Source organism: Quercus lobata, chromosome 3 (assembly GCF_001633185.2).
Source record: "Quercus lobata isolate SW786 chromosome 3, ValleyOak3.0 Primary Assembly, whole genome shotgun sequence".
NCBI lineage: Eukaryota > Viridiplantae > Streptophyta > Magnoliopsida > Fagales > Fagaceae > Quercus > Quercus lobata.
Window position 1 is genome coordinate 19,117,964 of NC_044906.1, and position 22,145 is coordinate 19,140,108.

The 22,145-nt window shown below is 34.4% G+C and overlaps 2 protein-coding genes across 5 annotated transcripts; both read right to left on the reverse strand.

Annotated features, from left to right (window-relative positions):
* Nucleotides 1–216: 216 nt before the first annotated feature.
* Nucleotides 217–7,343, reverse strand: LOC115979570 (CST complex subunit TEN1). Of its 2 annotated transcripts, XM_031101625.1 has the most exons (5): nt 7,107–7,343; nt 5,768–5,909; nt 3,019–3,172; nt 2,742–2,903; nt 217–322 (listed from the first exon to the last, which is right to left on the reverse strand). In XM_031101625.1, the coding sequence occupies exons 2-4, from the start codon at nt 5,869–5,871 to the stop codon at nt 2,790–2,792; spliced, it is 372 nt and encodes a 123-aa protein (XP_030957485.1). In that variant the 5' UTR covers nt 5,872–5,909; nt 7,107–7,343; the 3' UTR covers nt 217–322; nt 2,742–2,789. The 2 variants fall into 2 exon arrangements, with proteins under 2 accessions (XP_030957485.1, XP_030957484.1); XM_031101624.1 differs by lacking the exon at nt 217–322 and having other exon boundaries at nt 2,593–2,903; nt 7,107–7,342.
* A 1,335-nt stretch (nt 7,344–8,678) lies between these two features.
* LOC115980107 (phospholipase D zeta 2-like) lies at nt 8,679–20,728 on the reverse strand. 3 transcript variants are annotated; one of them, XM_031102379.1, is made up of 20 exons: nt 20,270–20,728; nt 19,203–19,304; nt 18,852–18,967; nt 18,573–18,714; nt 17,810–17,965; nt 16,438–16,611; nt 15,793–16,035; nt 15,585–15,701; nt 14,300–14,439; nt 14,024–14,173; nt 13,348–13,504; nt 12,814–13,269; nt 12,277–12,387; nt 11,888–12,034; nt 11,604–11,801; nt 11,060–11,161; nt 10,250–10,381; nt 9,958–10,023; nt 9,429–9,490; nt 8,679–9,335 (listed from the first exon to the last, which is right to left on the reverse strand). In XM_031102379.1, the coding sequence occupies exons 1-20, from the start codon at nt 20,471–20,473 to the stop codon at nt 9,083–9,085; spliced, it is 3,228 nt and encodes a 1,075-aa protein (XP_030958239.1). In that variant the 5' UTR covers nt 20,474–20,728; the 3' UTR covers nt 8,679–9,082. The 3 variants fall into 3 exon arrangements, with proteins under 3 accessions (XP_030958239.1, XP_030958240.1, XP_030958241.1); XM_031102380.1 differs by lacking the exon at nt 20,270–20,728 and having other exon boundaries at nt 18,852–18,962; nt 19,203–19,303; XM_031102381.1 differs by lacking the exons at nt 19,203–19,304; nt 20,270–20,728 and having other exon boundaries at nt 18,863–18,951.
* Between the last annotated feature and the right edge of the window lie 1,417 nt (nt 20,729–22,145).

Below are 22,145 nucleotides of genomic sequence, written 5' to 3' on the forward strand. Positions count from 1 at the left end.
TTTATAATGATTAGTATTTATCATTAAACAAAAGCACTAATGAGTTTGTTTGTTTGTGATTTTTTTATAATTTTTTTTTCTAAGTCTGCATTTTAGTCCTTTATTCAATGATAAAAAAAAAAAAATAAAAAAAAAATTAAAAAAAAAAAAAAAATTTAAAAGTAGAACCATACATAAGAACTAATCTTAAAGTTAGAATATGCAATTTGACAAATTCTAAAGAGGAATACTGCTAGTAATGGACATTGGCCAAGGGCATCATAATTACTGTGATAGTCTTATTTTGACTTGTTCATATGCGTAAGCTCCACTACTTTTCGTGCTACAAGAATAAATAGATAGATGAGGTGGAGTCCAAAAAACACAATTATGGGAGTAATTAGTGTACAATGATATAACTGTGGTAAGATGCCTAGCATTTCATAAAAAACAAAAACACAGAAAAAAAAAAAAGGTGCCTAGCATTTCACTCTAAGTAGGTACAACACAAGAAGACAAAGCAAATGACAGTAAAAGATAGTTCTAGACTCATAAACATAAAGTGATCATTATTGTAAGGAAAAATATATATTGTCTCAAAGTTTTGTACTTGACCCATCTCCACCAAAAGGCAATGGATTGAATATTCTAACTCTCTCTATCTTGGTGACATAGATAGAAGAGAGACCAAGCCCTAAAATATCAATTTAGTATCCATTACTTTTTTTGGCAAGTCCAATGAACTGATGACTTGTTTTTCTGTGAACAAAAGGAAAATAAACTTTACCTACCCATTAGAACTTTGCAGCATGTGAATGCTTTATTATGATTTTACAATGCTACTATAATTGTAGTTTTGCTTTGCCTAAAGAGGCATTTTCTCCCTATCTTTAAATGCCCTTGCATAAGTTATATAGGTGGACCAATATTATTTGTGACAAACTGTAATTTTCCTTTTTAAGTGAAAGAGGTCCAACCACTGCTATGTGGTGTGTCCCCTTAACCCATGAGCTTGTGGGTAGGTTGGGCTACTTGATATTTTGCAATTTGGACTCAAATAGAGAGAGGAAGTCTTCTTAGGAATGGTTTTTTGACTTTTTCTAACCAATAAAGATTATTAGTTTTATTTTATTTATTATGCTCCCTTTCTTCAATAAAGGAATAAAAAATAAAATGGTACATTACTTTTTAAATGTTATTAAATTTTCAGGCGTGCTTCATTAAAACCTTAAACTTTAAAAATGTTTTATTTAAACCCTCTCTTATTTTTTCTATAAACCTCGTTAACATTATGTCATCAAATGGTTTAATTTATTTTAAAATTTGAGGTCTAAAGAAAACTTCCCAGAAGGTTTAAATAAAATTATGTGAAACTAAGTGTGTAATGGTATTTTGAGTAGTTTGTTTCTCAAAAAAAAAAAAAAATATATATATATATATTATGTGAAACTATAAAGTTTAAATGAACATTTAAAAAAAAAAAAAAAAACTTTAAGGATTGAAAAACACATTTTGAAAGTTGAAGATTTAGATTTAAATGAAATATACGGTACCCAAAAGTCTAAGGTGGGGGAAATGCTGAAGAAAATTTCCTTATCACTATTTCAGTAGAATGAAATTGTAGTGGATGTTTACAAATTTACTAGTTGCTCCAATCAAACTAATAGTGGGTAATGAATGGTTCAAGATAGCTGATGGCTCACGCATGTGGAAGAATGGAGGGCAGTTCCAGCATGTCTTGTGTGGTGTATTTGGAGGGAACGTAATTGACGCACATTTGATGGAAAGGGACTTTCACTGACTAATCTTAAGTTTCTCTTCCTGAAGACTTTTTTCGAATGGGCATCCCAGTCTCTCACACTTTCTATGCACCCCTTAATTGAGTTTCTAGATTCTTTATGCCTTTGATGTTGATACAAAGGCTTTGATATTTTTTGTTTATGTTTTTGTCTTTATTTTTTTTGATACTGGTGTACTCCTGAATACGTTTTTTTTTTTTAAAAGTATTTCAATGAAGTTCAATTACATAAAAAAATTTAAATTAAAATTAAAATTAAAAAAAAGGGGGTTGAGGTTCAAACTTCAAACATACCATGAGATGAAATTTCTTTTATCATGTGAAACTGGAAATTTTATCCTTTTAACCTTAAAAATAATTGTTCAAAAGTACCCCCTTAACACACCTAGCATCACTTTTGTCTTGAGCAGAGGCAACACTGCGATACCCAGATGAGCTTTCTAGTCTCATCTCCTATCATAACAACCCCGCATGATGGGATAAATGATTGGTAAGTTACACGTTAATAGGTAAGTTTTGTAGCCAAGACCGAAGTGTTATTTGAACTAGAGCTCATTGGCAAATTAAGACATTAAAAAAAGGGGAAAATCAATACAGTAACATTACTAGTTCTAAAAATTTTATTTGTTTATGGGAAAAAGAAACTTTTTATGAGAAAAGAAAAAAAGTAATTAATGTTTTTTACGGCTTTCTATATTCTCCATGAAAGTTGTACCAAAACTTTCCTAAAATGATTTATTAACAATTACTCTAAGGGCATCTATTAACATTACTCTTTTGTTTATTTCCATCTTCTATGTGAGATAAGCCAGAAAAGCAAAACAAACTCTACATAATTTTGATGAACAATATTAAAGATCAGCTTAAACGGAAAATTAACTTCCAGATCACAACATAGCACACAAAATAAACCATCTAACTTTTGACAGGATGAATATGGGTTCTAGTTAGATTGCTATGATACCTTTCTTGGTGAAATCTCCAGTTGTATCTTTACAGAACTAAAACTGGGTTAAGTTGTACTCAAGTGATCAGCTTGAAACTGTCTTAACAGCTGTAGAGACTGATGATAGAGATTTAAATCGATGCCATCAACATTCCTACCCACACGTGCCTGCAATATTGCCTGAAAAGAAACAGCTAGTTAGACCTTACAGCTTACTATCTATATATTTGACCGTGTATGAATGTGAAGAGAGAGAGCTGCCATAAGCCTACAACCAATGATGCAAGCATCCTACCTCATCATCAGGTTGGATAAGGAGTTCACCAATGAATTGGTAGATAGAACCGACTCGAAAGCTGAGGTCCCTCAAATGCTGAGTGTTGATCTTCAGCTTGGCATTTCCATCAACAACTATGGCTATGGCTGTCTCAACAGAATACTCTTGCAACCTGTTGGGATACAAGTTATACCAAGAAATCCAATGACATTATATTATTTAAAAGCAATCAATAATAAAGATGATACATATATATGTTGCAATCATCCAGCCACCGATACAATCACAACCAATGAATAATTGCAAAGGTATTACAGAATTATATGAATCAGTTGACCTTTTCCAATAATTAACATCTGTAAGAATATGAGTCCTATATTTAAGAAATTAGCATCAACAAATGGAATAACCATTATATGCAAGCACATGGAGATTGAAGACACCCGTAATTGCTAGCACAGACCAACTAGATCCCTCAATCATAAAGCACACTGATTGGATGGTAATGAGTTACTATGCTGAGAAATCTGTAATTGATTTTCTGATAATTAAAGATCTTACAATCACAATACAAATGACACTACTGCCAAGGATCTTTTTTTTTTTTTAATGGTAATTACACATGCATCCAATAGGCCATGAACCCATGATCCCACCCTCACCTTGCTCTTAAACAGAGATGAGGTGTCATTCGGGCTAGAGTTCGTTGGCAATACTGACAAGGATTTTCAATGCAAAAGAAAACTTCAAAATAAGATCTACTGAGGGATAAGATCTATGATGATGAATCTCCAATTGTACTAGCTTATTTGTTGATGCAGAAGCTCATAGTGTGAAGAATCCCAGATCACCTCAAAAACAGGCGACAATCCACTGTGTGCTGAAGGCAGCGACTGTGTAGAAGGTCCTGATGACTGCTCAGGTTGTTGCTGATGTAATTGATCCGGTGGAGGACCAAGTTGTTCCCTATCTACCTCAAGCTGAAGCGCTTTGATAACGAGATCCTCAAGCCATCAACAGGGCCTCATACTATGCCTTCAGTCACTCAACAACAGCATTCCTAGCCACTGTCTCCTCTCTCAACTGGATCTCCAAAATGACAATACGAGCTTGAGCCTGCTCTAACTGAGTCCAAAGCATGTCACATTCCCTCAACCACCAAAATTACTTTGGTGGGCATAATAGTTTGAGCTATTGGACTGTAATGACATCATCCCTCAGAATAAACTACTGGCAAGTTCAAAAAATCCCAATGCACAAGTTTAGAAAATCGAATTTAACATAATAATGTGATAAAGCTTTCCCTCTGGGTACAAATTTAAAATAATATCACAAATGACTAGTCTGAACCCAAATGGAAACAAACTATAAATACACCGTGAAGAATGTGAGTCATAGATCTTTTAAAGGATGTGAGTTATGACCAAGAGAACCAAAGAACTCCTGGTGGCTGGCTTTGTAAGCTGTTGCTCTATTGCTGCAACATGCTACATTTAGAACCCCAAACAGACTGGAATCATTAGTTGTAAGAAGATCATAGAAATAGTACCCATCTTTTTTTTGTAATATAAGTAAAAACTTTATCAAGAAGCATCAAAAAGGCTAAACCCAATCAAATAATGCCTTCAGAAAGCCTACTTTGATCTTCCCCAGGGACTTCTCTTTGTCTTAAACCCCTCTTGCTTCCCTCCAATCAGATGCTCAATCTTTTGATAATTGCAACTTGCAAGAAAATATTTCCAGCCTAATCCACCTATACAAATAATATACTATTCTACGTAGATCCCTTTTTTTTCCACTATGAATAAAGGCCTAAATGGCTAAATTTCAAAACCCTGGTATCACTTAAGCCTTTGCAAACAATATACCATTTTAGTTAACTCCTTCAGTAATATATAACTGTCACAGCCACCAACACCTTTACCATGTCGAAGCTGCCCCTTCCAGTGATATTGTTGTAATGTCCACCTTGCCACCAACAACAATGCCATTACTGCCACCGTGCTATCTCATCCATCACTATTATAACCACCATCCAACTACCACCATGCCATAACTATCTAGTCTACTGCCACCATGTCGGTCACAAGACAATCTGCTAGGCCACTTCTCCCAAGTCCAATCCCACCTCACCTCAACCATCTCTACACTTATAACACCACAACTAAACCAATACCAGCACCATCACCGTCTCCTCTAATGCCACAACCAACATCTCTCCAAAATCTCTATTATCACTCCAGTTCCATTTCACCTTTTTCTATAAAACCACTGCTACCAACCTCATCACCTTTATGAACACCTCCTCAATCAATGCACAACTTCTCCTGAACCAATATTGCCATCCTCCACACATTAAAAATTTTCATTACCTAATTTACCATCATCTCTCAATTGTTTTATTTGTAAGTTCACATGCACAAGGTCCGCTTTGTTCTTACAAGGGGAGGAGGACCAAGAGCTGCCATTTCAGCTAGAGCTCTTTGGCCTCAATTTTCCTTTCTTTTCATTTCACAAATCCAATAAAGAAAACAATAGAAGAACACCAAAATTTAAATTTTGTATTCCATAAAACAACAATCCACAGAATTTAAAAGCCCCTAAGAAAACCTCAGGTAGATCCTGATTCCTGTTACTAATGCTTATGAAACTTGGAAAAGAATATACCACAGGAACAAGATACATATGGAAAGGAAACACTAGATGAAGAAGATACATATAAAATTTCAGACAGATAACATACACAACCCTCTAATATAGCACTTACTTTCCAGTAACTCTAAGTGATGCCCCTTGCTTGAAGAATGGAGAAGACTGGTGTAAGTCTTGTAGTGACACTAAAGCCCCAGATTTTATGGCAGATGATTCCATTAAGCCAGACCCTTGGTTAAAAAAGCATTAAATCCTCCCTGCAAGTTGAAGACATGCAATAACACATCAAAATGTACAAATTAACATTTAACATTGATATATTATCCATAATGAGCAACACACACGCGTGCCCGCATAGAGAACATTTAAAGATTTCTTTTGGCGAAAGATATGCAATCAAGAAAAAGCAAGGTAGACACAATAATGCCAAAATCACATGTTAGAAGTCACATCTAAATGGTTCATTCTAAACATGTAGAGAATTTCTTTGAAAACTGAATTACAGTTCATGAGAGGAAAACATAACTAATATTCATTTTTAAAATAATCAAGCAGTGGAAAATCAGATTTGAGCATCTCTCCCTTTTCACACTTCCAAATATAAATCCAGTACATAATTCTAATATAGGATTCCTGCTAAAAATCCTATCAACCATATTTCTCAAATATACAGGTCTAATGCATAGCTAGTCTACAATGACAGCCGTTAAGCTCTAAATCCCAAAGTCATGTTTATGAAATCAAACACCCTTCTCCACTCACCTAGAAGTCTGGGAATATTATCTACTGATCCAAAGTGCCACAAAAAACCTATATCCATTCATTCAAAAAATAAATAAAAATCTCTATCCATGATCAAGAGTAAGCTTCCAGTGATTCAAACAAACTATAAATATCCTCATGTTCCTCTTTCATCTCTCCCCAAAGCCCAGATACAACACTTTATGCATCAATTTTCAGCTGTGACAATGTAGGAAAAAGAAAAGAAACCAACTTTTAACTCTTTAGATATTCAAAATTTGCACTTTCTTTTCCTGCCTCTTTCTGAGTCTCTCTCAGCAACCAAAGGAAGTGTTGAAGGCCTCATAAAATCACATGCAATGTGTACTCAAACCAAGCATCTCAAAAGTTGTAAAATGCACAAAACAACAATGGACAACAACAGCAAAAAAGAAAAAAAAATCTAGTAATAAAGCACCCAATCTCCAAAAAAGCATGAGATACAGAAACAGGTACCAACAACAACTTTTTAGCTTCAAACCCATATTTTGAGCTTACATCTCAGACTGAACACTAATCATAAAGCACCAATTTTTTTTACTTAGAACCAATCACCCAATTCAAAATACCATGAAATGCAAACATAGGTGGGCATAAAATTGACAAGGCCCAAATGCCCAGATGCTAAAATCCTAAGTATACAAAGAAATTTCAAAGTTACGTGAAGTATGTACCTCTGTCTCAGTTTGGTCGGATGTGGGAGGGATTACTCTGTGAGTGTCGCTTAATTGGGATTACTCTCTTTTTTCTTTTCTTTTCTTTTATTTGTTTATGAACAATCTTGGGGATCTCATTAGATACTCTCTCCCGCCAAAGATATTGTGCCAACAGATCAATTTGATCGAATTGGGCCTAACAATGGGGTTGGCTTGGTTTGTTGGGCCTTTTTAATCAACCCCCTTGCTACAAGTTTCATATTCAGATGACTCAGATCCATCATCTTTTAGACCAAAGTGTGTGTTCTGAATATCTTAGTTATACTTACAGACAAGTTATGAAGTTACAGTCCTAGAGAGGGAGAAAGAGTTTTAGAATAAAAAATAATATTAAAGAATGAGTATTTACTGTTGATGTGTTTGGAGTTTGGATCCCGTTTTTTGTATCAAGCCACGTTAAGTGTTTATTTGGATGGCTTATTTTTTGCCAGTATATTTTGCTATTTATCTTATTTTTATTATTATTTATGGACTCCACTACATTTTTCAATATAATTTATGAATCTCACTGTACTATTTCAGCTAACTTTTACATTTATCTATAATACTTTCAGCAAAAGTTTTCAATTTTAACAAAATAAGCAGATCTCAAACATCCTCTAAATTGAAAACAAGCCCACACAATGAGTAAGCCCAAATCATGAGGGCCCGAGAGAAAATCAGAAGCCTAAGTCGAAGTATTGGCATAAAAGATCTCAGTACATGCAAGGGGGCTATCGCATAAAATGATATACACAGCCAGTGAGTCTAATTGGCAACCCAGGCCTGTAAAGGAGCCCAGTTCATTACTAATGAACCCAGGGAGGTAAAGTAAAGGTAGGAAAGGGAAGAAAAATTTTTGCCAGTCATTGTGGCCAATTCATTGGTAGCCACCTCCAGTAGTTGATGGCAATTTGTTTCTTATTAGTCAGTTTTTTACTTTTTAGAAGAACCCTACTGCTCTTGGCAATACTTAGCATTAGATCATCAACAAAAAAAGTTTCTTTAAAAAAAAAAAAAAAAATTCTTACCTTGAAGAATCAAATTAATAAGTTAGCTCCGTTAATAATCCTGAGTTTTTTTTTTTTTTTTTAAAGAGATAATTACAACATGTTGTTAACCCTGCAACTTGAATCCTTTCTCCCCTAAACTCCCAAGCATTTTGTACATGGGGAGGTGCCAATTCAGCTATAAATTAACAAGTTAGTAATCCCGAGTTAGTATAACAAGTTAACAACCATCCAATCATACTTGATTCTAAAGTATGATTGAGTGGTTGTTTTAGGAAGATTTTCTTTAATGTTATATAGTTTTACTTAAGTTCTTAACCATATCTTATACTTAGGTTCTATTACAAACAGAAAGCTTACCAACATTTACCAAACCAAAATGACAATCTTCTTATGAGCACTAACCAATAAAATTCAAGAACACATTAGTACTATAGGAAGTTTGAAGTTCACATAAAATAAATAAATAAAAAGAAGTTTGGAGTTTGATGGATCATTTCGCAGAGTGATAACTCTAGCACAAGTACGTAGAATAATAAAAAATGAAAAAAACTTATATATGATTGAATATCTTACAAAGAATATGTTCACTCTTCAAGAATGAAAAAAAGAATGTATGTACATTTTCTTTTTCTACAACTAGTAGTTGTAGCTGTACAGAGATAGCCAATGTGGCATTTGAGTAACTTTACATGACACTCACACATTTCTAGAAATATTATCAGTGCCATCAATTTTCTGTTAGTGGTTTCTGTTAGTGCGTACATGTTTTCTCTCCCATAAAGGAATTATCTACAATGGTAGCTGATTTTTTTTTTTGTTGCTAACGAGAGTTTCCAGAGCTCTTTGAGCACTTGATTATTCTTCTGAATGTGTGCAGTACCCTCACCCCACATACACCATGTACTTACAGGGAGGAATCCCTTGGGGTTCGCCCCCTTATACTTAATGAAATACTTGAGGAGCTGCATAAAACTCACTCTCATTGAATACTGGTCTCATGTTGTTTTCTTGACACATGAAATCTAAAGGGAAGGAAACAAGAAATCCCCTTATAGACTTCAATCTCTCCAATGGATCTGTTAACTTGAGTTCTCCATGCTCATAGGATTCCAGCTTCTCAGGGGCTATTCCTAAATCAATAGTGGTATGGCCAAGTTTCTCCTTCCAATGGGCCATGCTTTGCCTGAGAGCAGCTCTGTGTTTGATAGCAAAATTATACAAAGTTATAAACATATGAGAGAGCAGATGGTGCAGTAAAAAGGAAAGAACAATCATGGTTGTATCTTACCTGGAGTGTATGTGATCATTGGGAATGCAAGAAAAGACATCTTGGTAGATAATGGTATTTTCCTGTCAAATATTATAGCATGTTCATTAGGTGCATGAGAAGCAACATAAAGCAATGATTGAGACTGCCTAGTGTCCCACATAAAGATTTCTTACAGTACATATAGCACAAAAGAAACATATCTTGCAATAGAAACTACACTGTAAAGCTAGAAGTCTTATTTCTTCCATGAGTTGCATGGTGAATAAAGTAGTCATTCAACCTAGAAAATGGCTTTTGCTCCTTAGAAAATATGAAAGTTCCTACCACGTCAAGGTCAAATTCTGCCAGAAATTTTCAAATAAAATATTTATGTAAAGCTGTACACATGTGCCTTTGCCTGCACACGTGTGTATATGAGTATGATTACAATTCACACATGCACATCAGCATTAATATAATAATGGATGGTTACAAATACAACACAAAATACAACAAACACCCCAAAGAAACTAACAGAATCTTTTTCCCAAAATCTGGCCAATCTCACCTTTGCAGTTGCTAGCCACAGATCCTTGTATGTTGAGTCTGCTACAGGATCACAGATTTGACTGGTCTGAAAAAAGAGAGCATATAGTGTCAGTGCACCATATAACATCACAATGTAATTGATGAATTATAAATATATGCATAAACTACAAATGATAATAGAGTTATTTATAGTGTAAAGGATAAAGAATCCGGTTCAGTTTTATCCGCAATTAGGCCTTCAAATATTGCGTACAAAGTTTTGTGGAATCAAGGGAGTGTAGAAACAGTCATATTTGGTCAATGTTACTAACCTCTCCAGCCGGGATACCAAGGTGCTCAGACCACAGGGAGCACCGAAGACTATATGCAAATTTTCCAGCCTGCCAAGGCTCTCCATTCATAGATGAATCAAGAAATTCTTTATCCTCAATAACCACCCCAATCTGAAATGGCAATGTTAGAGTCAAATTTCCTTTCCTTTTCTTTCTGACAAAATGAGGAAGTAATCAAAGGATTACGTTGACACCTTCATATAAAAGAATTGATGAGACTTAACTTCTTGTTTTAGAGATTATTGAAGTATTATTTTCTCCAAATTGTATCTAACAAAACAATATTCCTGATAGCATTTTTTAATTCATGCTGCATATAGAAGAAGATATCTTCCCACCCCACCCCCCTAATTTTTCCAATAAATGAGGCAATGGTATCGGCTGCATAATCCAAAAGAAAGTTACTTCTATATAAAATAAACCAGATAGATTGCTAGGAGAAACATATTCCTTCTCTAAAAAGAACTCAAAAAAAAAAAAAAAAAAAAATCCTTTTACTATATTATTCTGACAAAAAACCAGTGATATCACCAATGCTATTTTTTTCCACAGTTATATCTATTATTTGGATTTTAAAATTTTAAAATGATAAAAATAAAAAAACTTGCATTTTTGTTTAATGATTTGAGTTAACAGATGAATGAAGCATCACAGCTATCTGGAATTTCTATATCTAGAGTAACAGCTTTATTCTTGTCATAAGTCAACAAGGAATAACTCTAGCAAAGACATTTCAAATATGCACTCCTTTATATGATCAGAAAAGTAGTCCTTGAGTCTAAATAATACCTCAGAGTCTCTTGATCCTAACAAACTCCTATCATTTATATTGGACGATCCAATCAAGGCCAGGCGGTCATCTATTATCATCAATTTGCTGTGCACATAAACCTGCATAAGAATGAGAATCTGCAATGAAAAACAAGCTAAATATTTGTGGGAATCATAACTGTTTGAAAAAGAAAAATGAAAAAAAAAATCTTGATTTGAGTATTAATCAATCTAGGCCTTATTTGTTAAGTATAGAGGAGCAGTTTTGGGATGAGACAAAACCTCAACCCATTACAAGGATCATAGGGACAGAGTCTGGAGGTTCTATAATTGATTGGTGGTTCAGTTGTAAAGCATCCTACACCACTGGCCTTTTGGTCCAGTTGCATCTATACTGCGCTTAATTGTGGGAGGTTTTGGAATCCAAATAAAGAGGTTATCTTGCCTCAGTTGGTCTGTGGTAACCTTTCAAAAAAATAATATATGCATGTAGCATTGCCAATGGGCTAGACCAGGAGACAAAAGGCTTCATAAAATGGAGGCATGTGATGCTAGACATTACCTGACTTGTAGCCACAGGACCACCATCGAAAAGTCTACCATATGATCTAAGACCACAGAAAGAAATATAATCATGGGTTTTAGGACCAAGCAAAACGTTTAGATGATGCAGTATTGAGTGCTTTTCTCTAGAAATAGTACGATATTGCCAATGCATTAAAGCTCTAACAGTTGCTGCATCACTATCATCCAGACCCCCCTGTAATGAAAATTCACGACAGAAGAAAAGGCATAAGTATCTAAATTTATTATTAAATTTTAGGAAATAAAACCAAGAAGAAGTACCTGGAAGCCAGGTAAGAGTGGTGTGACGACAATGACCCTGAAACACTCTTGTTCTTTGTGTGCTTTCGCAATGCGCTTGTATAATGCTTCCAGGACACGGTTTTGAATTATCTCATCTCCTGAAAGACCTGATATGAAAAATTGATTCTGGAAGCAAGAACAGGAATGATTGTCAAATGCTGTCTGTAAAAGATGATCAAAGGGTTCCACTGACTACCATTTTTCCCAATATTCCACCGGTTACCATATCAACATGCTGTGTGCAACTTAAAATTTTAAGCAGGACCAAGTTGTATATCTTAGGTAGGATCATGGGAGATACAATTCATTATTAACTCAGTCATAATTAAAAAAAAGAAGGTGGTCAATATTAGACAAAGTTTTGTTACCTCAATGTAGATAAAATGCTTTGCTTTCTCAATGAGAGAACAATAAGCACTATGAATGCTATCTTCAGGTTGACTTGTTCCAGCAGACCATTGGCTGACACTTCTGATAACCTGTAGCCAACATATTCATTCAATAAGAAAAAAGATTAAAAAAAATATATGTGTTGGGGGGGGGGGGGGGGGTGATTGAGATACATCAGGATGAAAGTAGAAAATAAAAATACACAGGCATATGCTTTGACTTCCTATCACGAGACGGTCTTCTATTCCTGTTTTGTAGGTTATGGTGTTTTGGTGGTGGTACAAAATGCTATGCATATAGTGCGACATTTTATAATATCTATCATTACCTTGCATTGACAATGTTGATATTACTACAAACAGGATACAGATTTGACTAGTCTGCATGAAGGAAAAATATTTTGATGCTTGGTGCTTTGCAGAAGTGGATGGCTAAGACTATCCATGAAATATAATCTGATCTCCTACTTCCTAGAAAAATTCACTTATACATAGAATCCATGAGGCAAAGCTAACCTGAGCACAGCATGCAGTACGTGGACCAATACAGTCATCATGATCACCTTCATTGGGACTTTCCAACCCCTCATCTGACATGTTCATGCTATATTGTGCCACCACATCTGAATCCATTTCACTTTGAAGATGCATAGAGTCAAGGTCATCTGCACTTTGTGAATCTGGAACCAATGCTTCAAATTTTGGCTGATCAAGAAGATTCTGATTCATGTCCGGGCCATTTAACTTTGAGTCTACATTAGAAGCTGCTAGTCCATCAGCTTCCTGAGGTAAAAGCAATGGAATATCTTGCACTGGTGAGGTAAAAGAATCCTCCCTTTTGATGCCTTTCAGGTTTTCTTCTGAGTTCTTGTGTTTGATATCTATATTTCTACTTCCCATGTAATGAGGGAGGACCATGTGGTGGTGAGGCATGAGTAGTGGAATTGTTTGTTCATTTGGAGCTTTGTTTCTCTGGATAATTGCTTTACCATGTCATTTATACCCAAAAAAAAAAAAAAAGACAGCAAAAATAAATAGCAGAAGATTAACCTTAGCATGGTTCCAGCGCTGGACAAAGTGCCTAGCAACATCACGACAAGGTGGTCCCCAAAGGGCACAATGGACATCATGCCATGGCATACGAGGATATTTTTTACGATCCAATTCATCTCTCATTGTGTCTTCCCAAGAATTTGGTTCAGATTCTCTACACCCACCCACCAAAAAGGGAAAAAAAAAAAAAAAAAAAAAAAAAACCCCGAAAAGAGAAATGAACATGATTAATAACTTATAAATCACTGACCAAAATCTGTAGCTTCTTAGTATTGGATTTCTCTAATTACTTTAGCCAATGAAAATTTCCTCCCTTCACTATTTTAAAAAAAAAAATTACAATAACAATAACAATAACCAAACCTTAGTCCCAACATAGTTTAGAAGACACACTAATCTGTACAAATTATAGGTCATGTTGAAAGTTTAATATATCACTGGCACAATTGTGAAGATACTTAGAAAATCTACAAAGAGCTACTGCATAATATTTGTACCATTAAATGGGTTTAGTTATTTCATTACAACACATTTTATTCCCAATAATAAAGATTATCATTCTTGTCGTAATCCTCATTTGGTGTACCAAACGTGCCCTAAGTATAATTAGTATTAAAACTTCAACAACAAAATGTTATGAATCATTTTAAAGGTAAGCAGAGAGATAAAATACCTTGGGTTATAGTAGTCCTTTCCAGGCCATATAAGAGGAGGGCAATCACCTACTTTGTGTTCATTTGTGTCGTAACGGCCAAAGCATAAATCTAATCCTCCAATAAAGCAAAGCTGGTAATCAACAATAACAAGTTTCTCATGATGTGACCTGTATGTAACCAGAAATTCTTTATGAGCATCAGCAAGAAACTGAACTAATTCTAATTGCTAGGTATAGGAAGAAACATATATGTCAATAAGAATGCTTAGTGAGTTCAATCCATTCACAGCATACCAATAATAAACGCCAGTGGTGATATGGTCTGGATAACGCAGTACTCTCACATTCTCATGAATGTTGAGGAGCCTTTTCTTACTGTACATACTATTGATTTTTAAAGCAATAGGTACCTCCTTGTAAAGAAGAATGTAAATCTGAATAGACATAACTTAGAGTTAGCTCTTAATTATGCTTAAATCCACACAAAATAGGCAGAATGTATTACGGAATTAGGAAGAAAAAATAATAAAAATATAACAAAAAAGGGAAAATAGGATGAATTGAAAAAAATAATAGAGAAAGATATCAAACATTGAAGTTCAGCTTATTAAAGTTGAATCATAAGTGATAAACTATTTGTCTCAAAAGCTTAAGCTATTAGAAGGGTGAATTTAATCATGTAACCATTATTTTAACACTCCTCCTCATGTGTGGGTCCAAACCATCCCTTGGTAAGTGGGGCCCAAAACTTGAGAGTTTTTAACTTTTTAAATGGGAGAGAGTGGAGATAGGATTCTAACTCAGGACCACTTGTTCTAATACTATGATGAGCTACTGCTTGTCCCAAAAGTTGTTAGAAGACGGTAAATTTAATCACTTAACCATTATCCTAACAATGATGAACCTCAAATAGTCATGGTTGCAAGCATTTGCAACTCATAGTCAATGAAGAAAATCAGTGTATAACACATGAATGCACTAAATTGGAGAGGATAGATGACTACAAAAAGAGTTTGTTCTAATACCATTTATACATAGTAAAATGGCAATAAAACCAAATACTAAAATGCACATAACAACTGAATGTTATCAACTCTAATATGAAATTAATGACCGGACAAGATTACATCCAACCATCATCCCTTCATAACAAAAGCAGATACTGACTGATGCAAAAATGCTTTCTTTTACAAAATTCATCCTACTTTTAAGTACTTTTCTCAAGAACAATATTTACACACACACAAGCACTATAAGTTACATCATCCTGAGATGCAGCTTTTCAAATAAAATGGCCTGGGTCTGCAGTTTGATTGTATAACTAAAGCATAATTTAAAACCCTAATATATATTTAGTTTATATTGATTAAAAATTTATGAGAACCATGATACAATCAATGCTAATTTGTTCCAGAAATTTTTTTGGCTTTATATGGGACTATAGCAAAATTATATGTATTAGGAGAAAAAAGAACAAAATTATATTTCCAGGTCCTAAAAGTAGACATAAACATCAAGAACACCCCAATACCAAAATACTACATTATCAAGAATAAGGAAGAATTATTTGTGTTTGCACCTGAACCCCTTGCTTAGCTTTTTCTTCTAGTAATGCATCAAGCCGGGAGGAAGGATGACTAGGGAAAGGGCGTTTTAGATACAGTTCTGGGCAAAGCCACCAGCCAGTAATGAATATCTGCATACAATTTTAAATTCTGTATAAAGAAATAGACACTAGAATGAATTGAATGCATTCTGTGTTAATACAGAGGAAAAATAAAATAAACCTCTGATTTTGCATTCTCTATCGAAGAAGCAATTGCTTTAAAGGCTGCTTGCCCATCTATGAACCATTGAGCTTGGCTCCCATCTTCTGTCAAGCCTCTTTGAGGAGCAAAGGAAACATAACGGTGAAAATGACACCAACCCTCCAGAGGCCTTAGACCAGCATCATTGATTGATGTAACCCATTCTTTAACTTTAGCACTGCTTGAGGTTCTTAACTCTGTACTCCGACCTCCACAAGTAACCTTCAATATTTCAAATGTTTATTAGAATCGATTTCTTTAAGGTCAATTGAAACTAACTGTTATCAACAAAATATGTTTCTATATTGTTTATGACACTTCTAAAGACATAATTTAAGAGAAAACAATCAGAAAAATAATGTACATTCAAAACCACATAACCTTATAGATATGAAATTGGCCTCATACTGGTTCAATTTCTTATACTATCTAAATTTGTTGCAGCACAAAGTTCAATTGCTTGAGAAATAGATTACCACAACTATCAGAAAGCATTTTTCATTAGACTAAATAAAAATGTTCAAAAGAAGTAAACCAGAAGCAAATACTGTATCAACCCAAAAGTAACATCATAATTAGAGACTTTAAGAGTTGGAAAAGTAACGATAAAAAAAGCTCACTCACCTTAAATGAATAACGTAAAGGATTACGTTCCTTTATATGATTTGCTAAATGTACTTGGGTTCTCACATTTTCACTGGAGGCTGGCAGTACATCAAAAACAATTATGTCTAAGAGTTTGGTGTCAAAAGGATCATCCAGCAAAGCCAGGAATCCAGGCTTTAAAATAGCCCACACCTGCATGCAGATAAAGCATGTAATAATCTAAATTATAGTTTAATAAGTAACCAGAAATGACATAGGTTGCAGGAAACAAAATTTGATATTATTCTAAGCGGGCTTTATTGCATTGTAAAATTCTTTACATTTTTGGCAAATAGTGTAAACAAATTAATTACTGGAAGCCAAGATCAAGAAAAATATGTATGATTGAGCTGGTACATTGTGCATATAAACTAACCAAGTGAGCTATTTGAAAGCAATTAAGGCTTCAATGTGTAGAGGACTGAAAATATTTGAAAGATCAAATGAGAGGGCGCTGATGGCCCAAATTTTCCATTCTAAACCTAAAGGAACCATTCACCAAATAGGGGAGACTGTTGAAGGGTTAGCTAGCATGTATATATATCCAATGAGGAGGAAACTATGTGGTAGCCTTTGGTCAGGATGATAATTCATTCTCCAATCCCAAGTGCAGTTCCTGTTCCCATTATTCTTTAGTGTAAGATATTTTTGATAAACTATTACTTATCCCAAAATCTTAAGATATTAAGAAATGGTGAATTTAATTATTTATCCATTAGTTTAAAACTCCCCCTCAAGTGTGGGCCAGACTCCTCTTGAATAAGTGGACCAACAAGTGAAGTTTTAACTTTAAATAGGATGTAGTGTGGAGACAAGGTACGAACTCAAGATCATTTGCTCCAATACCATGATAAAATACCACTTATCTCAAAAGCTTAAATTATTAGAAAATAGTGAATTTAATCATTTGACCATTAGTCTAACAATTTTCATTGAACTCTTATACAGCCAGCATACAAAGATCCCAAAAAACCTAATATAAGGTCATCTTCAACATTTGGTGTTGTTAAGTTATATTTGTCATAAAACCTAATAACAAACTTAGTAGCTGTAGCTATAGAGTGAATGCAGACACATCTAAAACAAAAATTCAAAGTGATGACTAAACAACTATAGTCTTGAGCATTTGGTATATTCCAAATTTAAGATGCATTATTTGAAAGTTTTCTAGCTGAGGGACTTATTCCAACAAGTCTGGATTGTTTGTATTACATATGGGATAGGGCTGTGCATCTGGCGCTGCATTCTTACAACAAAACTGTAATCTTAATTGTCATCACAAGCTCCCCCCCCACCCCCTCCAAAAAAAAATAAAAATTTGGTCACAAGGATAAAAGTTCAGCAAGCAAACCTTTTTCCAATTGTGTTGGCACCAACCAAACCAATGCTTACAACAGTCCAAATCTGAGTCAACCCCTGGAAGCTTTGCCATAACATAACCTTCTTTCAACTTTGGGCCATACTCCCGTAAAAATGATAGCTTGGAGACTTCCAAAAATTTACAGACCTACAATCCAAAAGCACTTCTCATGATAAATGCTATAAGCAGCCAGTAAAGAAACATCAATGGACAAACAACAATAATTTCAGTGGTAATTAAGCGTTGTCAAACTCTTTTCCTTTATTTCAAGTTCAAAAAGAGTGTTGCCTAATCCAAATCCCCCTCCACACACACCCCACCCCATTCCCAATAATAATAAAATAGAAGTCTTGCCAAATCCATGTTCCTAGAGTTTATCAAGCATGGCTTTTGGGGCTTTCTGTAGAAGCAGGCATAACTGTCAAATGACCAAACCAGAACCTGGAAAGGGATACATTGATATGCACAACCCACATTCCTTGCAAAGTAGCTAAGGAGTGCGAATTTAAAGAAATCATCTTTCTGTCAAATAAAAAAACTAAAAGCCAGTAATCATATTCACATGTAAAATATGTGATGTGTAATGTAGGAAAGACCTGAACCTAAAATATATAACATACATTGTTTTTATTGATATAAAAAACCATCAAAACCCCAATAATCTTTCTTTGAAGGTGAATATGACTGGTTATTAGTTAATCCAACCATTAAAAAAGACCATAATCCAAGTGAAAAGAAATTATTAAATGCTCACCTCTCGGGAATTCACAATATCCATATTCCCCAGAAAATGATTCAGATAGCCCTGCATTGCCACCTTTGCTCTGTCTGAAATGGACTGCTGCCCTCCTAGTGCTGGGCGAATTATTGGCAAAGCAGCAAGGGATGGAACATTTCTGCATAATGAACCAAAATCCCAGAAACCTCCTTTTTTAGGCCCCAAAAGAGACACAAGAACAACAACTATAGTAGAAAGGGCTTATATTTGGTTTGAAATACTAAACATAACAGACAATATAGGATTAAAATTCACTTGTTTCTAACACTTTCTTCATTATGCAAAGGAACAGCTCCATCATCAGGTTCCTCATCATCTTGCACTACTGCCGTGTGATCCATTATTCCTAAGCTTTGAAGCCATTCTCTAACCTTTCATGAAAAGTTCAAATCAGAAGTTAAATGATAATCATGACAAAAAAAAGGTACACAATGAAAGAGAATGGAACTCATCAAAACTAAATTCTTACTGCAAATCTACATTTATTGCAAGATCAAGTTTCAAATATAAGGAGTTAATAATGAAAACAACAAAAAATGAAGGGCAAGCCTACTGATCAAGAAATGTTAAAAAATGATCAGGATGTGTGATGTATAATAAATCAACCTGCTCTTGCTTCCCATATAAATCCTCAATAAATGCACGTTTCTTCAAAGCAAAATGTAAATAGAGAACTTGTGATGCCTTCTTCACTAAACTCCACTTGAACTGTTCAATACGAATGCAGTCATTAATTGCAAAAATCTTGCAGCAGGGCATAATCTTATGATACAATATTGAACAAATCATATAGCTCAAATGAATATGAGACTTAAAATTCGCTTAAGATAATATTAAGAGGGAACAAAGATTGCATGAGAATTTTCGTAATAATATAAATGCTTTTCAAAAAAAAAATCTAAACCAGAAGGCCAAAGACTGCACTAGATAAACCAAACTAGGCCATTTCTTTTATTTGTAACTTATAAAATGATTCTATAATGACTAACTCCCGATTCCAATTAAAATCATCACTTTCAAAATTAATCAAACAGTAATTTTTCATTTAAGTTGCATTTATCATTTTTTTTTTTTGTCCTGGAAATTTTTTAAAGGGCAATAATCCCCTGAAGGAAACTTCGCCCAAGTTCTTAAGGTCAATAACAAACCACATTCTAGCTGCCAAGGATTCAAAATCTTAGTCATCTCATTACAACGACAGCAGAGCCAAAGAAAGAAAGGGGAAAAAAGAAAACTTACAATTAATCTAATATGGTCCTATTATAAACCAAAAAAATTGCCAGATTCCCAATTCATCATTGTTTGTCAGTTTTGCAGTTACACACAACCCAGAATTTCAATTCAGCTGATCTCCATTTTGTTGCTATATATGTACTTGTATAAACATACAAAGTTGCCCATATATATAACACACAAATATTAAAAAAAAAGAAAAATAGAAAGCCCCACAATCAATCTATGCCCTCACACAACTACACTTAACTAAACTCAAGCTTTTCCTCATGTTAGACCCCCCAAAAACAACAAAAACCACAAAACAACATAACACCCAGGTACCAATTTTCTGTCTTTACCAACATTTTCTCAGCAAACAAAGCATAAATCCATTAAAGAAGAAAAAACCAGATAGATAGAGAGCCAAAGAGATAGATAGAGATAGAGTTGGTGCTTGCCTGTTTGTACTGAAACTCAATTGTATAAGACAAAAGCATGGGGCTTATATCCCCAGTTTCAGGCCGTGAAACTGACAAGATAGTTGCCTTTGGCAACTCCTCAAAGATCCACACAGCTTCACCACATTGCCTGGCTGAGTGAGACCTGGACATAACTCCTTCTGACTGAACCACACCACTGGCAATAAGCCTCTCCGTTGACATATCAACAACTTTCTTTCACGCAAACACAAACTCTTCACCTTTTGCATGTGCTTTTGGAAGAGACACAATTATTAAGAAAAAAACACACACACAGAAAGAGAGAGAGTTTGGGTTGTGAAGAACGAGAGAGAAGTTTTGAAGGACAACGTAGCGGTTTTTATAGTTTTTCGAAAGTACAAAGGTTCTGACCTGAAACATGGTTAAGATGGCTTTGGTCACATACTGTGACACGGGTTTTCCATGTTGCTTACATATGATGGGACAAGTGTCCAAAGTAATGGTTTTCATAGGTTAATAGAAGTGTTGAATAAACCCATTTTAAGCAAGTTCTTGGTAAAATAAACTTAACTTATTTTGATGTTACGTGAATTTTGAATTTTGATAGTGTGTATGTGACAAGTTAAATGGTTGAATATACAATTTGTGGTTATATTGTTGACGAAGATTCCAACTGTTAATTCTCAAAAAAAAAAAAAAAAAAAAGATTCCAACTTTTACATGACCCTAACTCCAAAGTGAAATGTCTGAATTACCCTTACAATGTTACGTGTATCTGTCCAAAAGTTGGGCTTTTCAATGTGGCACAAATTAGTAAACAAAGTTTGATTTGATTTTCACTTCTGCTAATGAAGTTTTAATCAGACTAATTAATTATTATGTAAGCTTAAAGGTTTTTCCATCCATGGTGGCACATGGGCCAACCTTGAAATGGTCCATCAAAAAGCATATTTTATAGGAATGGACATGAGGGTGATTCGGTCAAGTGGTTAATGGGTGTCACTTAGGTCCCGTGGATGCCACAACTGTGATATGAACAAGGCATATACCAAAGCAGAATCACTAAAAGAATATCCAAATCTTTTGTGCTAACCACTGAGAGAATATGCTAACATAGCACTTGTGATTCTTTGTGTTGCAATGATACCCATCTGTCTAAAATTGCAGTATTAGTTAGCACTGAGAATATGCTGAAATAACATTTGAAATGATACCCATTAACCATATTTCTAAAATTATACTTTCTAATTGTGTGCTTATTATTACCAGTTATCTGACTTGAACTTTGAGTTGGTGACTTTGTACTTAATCCCAAAATAGTGTATTTTAGTTAGTTCAATGGTAAAGTCTCTGATGGTTAAATAAGAGATTTGAGTTCAGTCTCTACCTATACCAAAAACCAATTGATAACTTAGTCTGTGAGACACCATAGGTTGAAATTCTCTTTAAAAAAATAGTTTGGCTTACCTCTAGCACTTTTTTAATTAGACATGTTCTTTTGTTTTAAATATATAATAACAAGTGATAATAGATTTTAAAGTGAATGATCTGACAGATTCTCATTAAATCAAAAAAAGATTTCACTTAAAAAAAGTACCAGTGCTCCAAACCCAAAAAAAAAAAAAAAAAACACTTCACCCCAAAATAAGCACATTAAAAACAGAATAATAATAATAATAATAATAATAAATTATTGAAATCCAATTTTCTTGTCGTACACGACTAGATTATCTAGGTCTTCGTGAAATAAACACTTAGATTATCCAACTTTTTTGTTCAATAAACACCGTCGAATTTGGCCAGGTGGCTTAGGTTTGCGTGTTTATAACATTTCATTTTACTTTACTATATATGGCATGATATTTAGCCAAACTGTTTTTTTAATAAAGTAAGT

Excerpts from the sequence above, each read along its gene's own strand:
- LOC115979570 (XM_031101625.1), bottom strand. The coding sequence starts at position 5,871 with ATGGAATCATCTGCCATAAAATCTGGGGCTTTAGTGTCACTACAAGAC. Across the intron at positions 3,173-5,767 it reads TCACTTAGAGTTACTGGAAA|GTTGCAAGAGTATTCTGTTG; the intron begins GTAAGTGCTATA and ends GTATCCCAACAG. Across the intron at positions 2,904-3,018 it reads TTATCCAACCTGATGATGAG|GCAATATTGCAGGCACGTGT; the intron begins GTAGGATGCTTG and ends GTTTCTTTTCAG.
- LOC115980107 (XM_031102379.1), bottom strand. The coding sequence starts at position 20,473 with ATGTCAACGGAGAGGCTTATTGCCAGTGGTGTGGTTCAGTCAGAAGGA. Across the intron at positions 16,036-16,437 it reads CTTTACGTTATTCATTTAAG|GTTACTTGTGGAGGTCGGAG; the intron begins GTGAGTGAGCTT and ends GAAATATTGAAG. Across the intron at positions 12,388-12,813 it reads GTACTGCATGCTGTGCTCAG|GTTATCAGAAGTGTCAGCCA; the intron begins GTTAGCTTTGCC and ends TGTTGGCTACAG.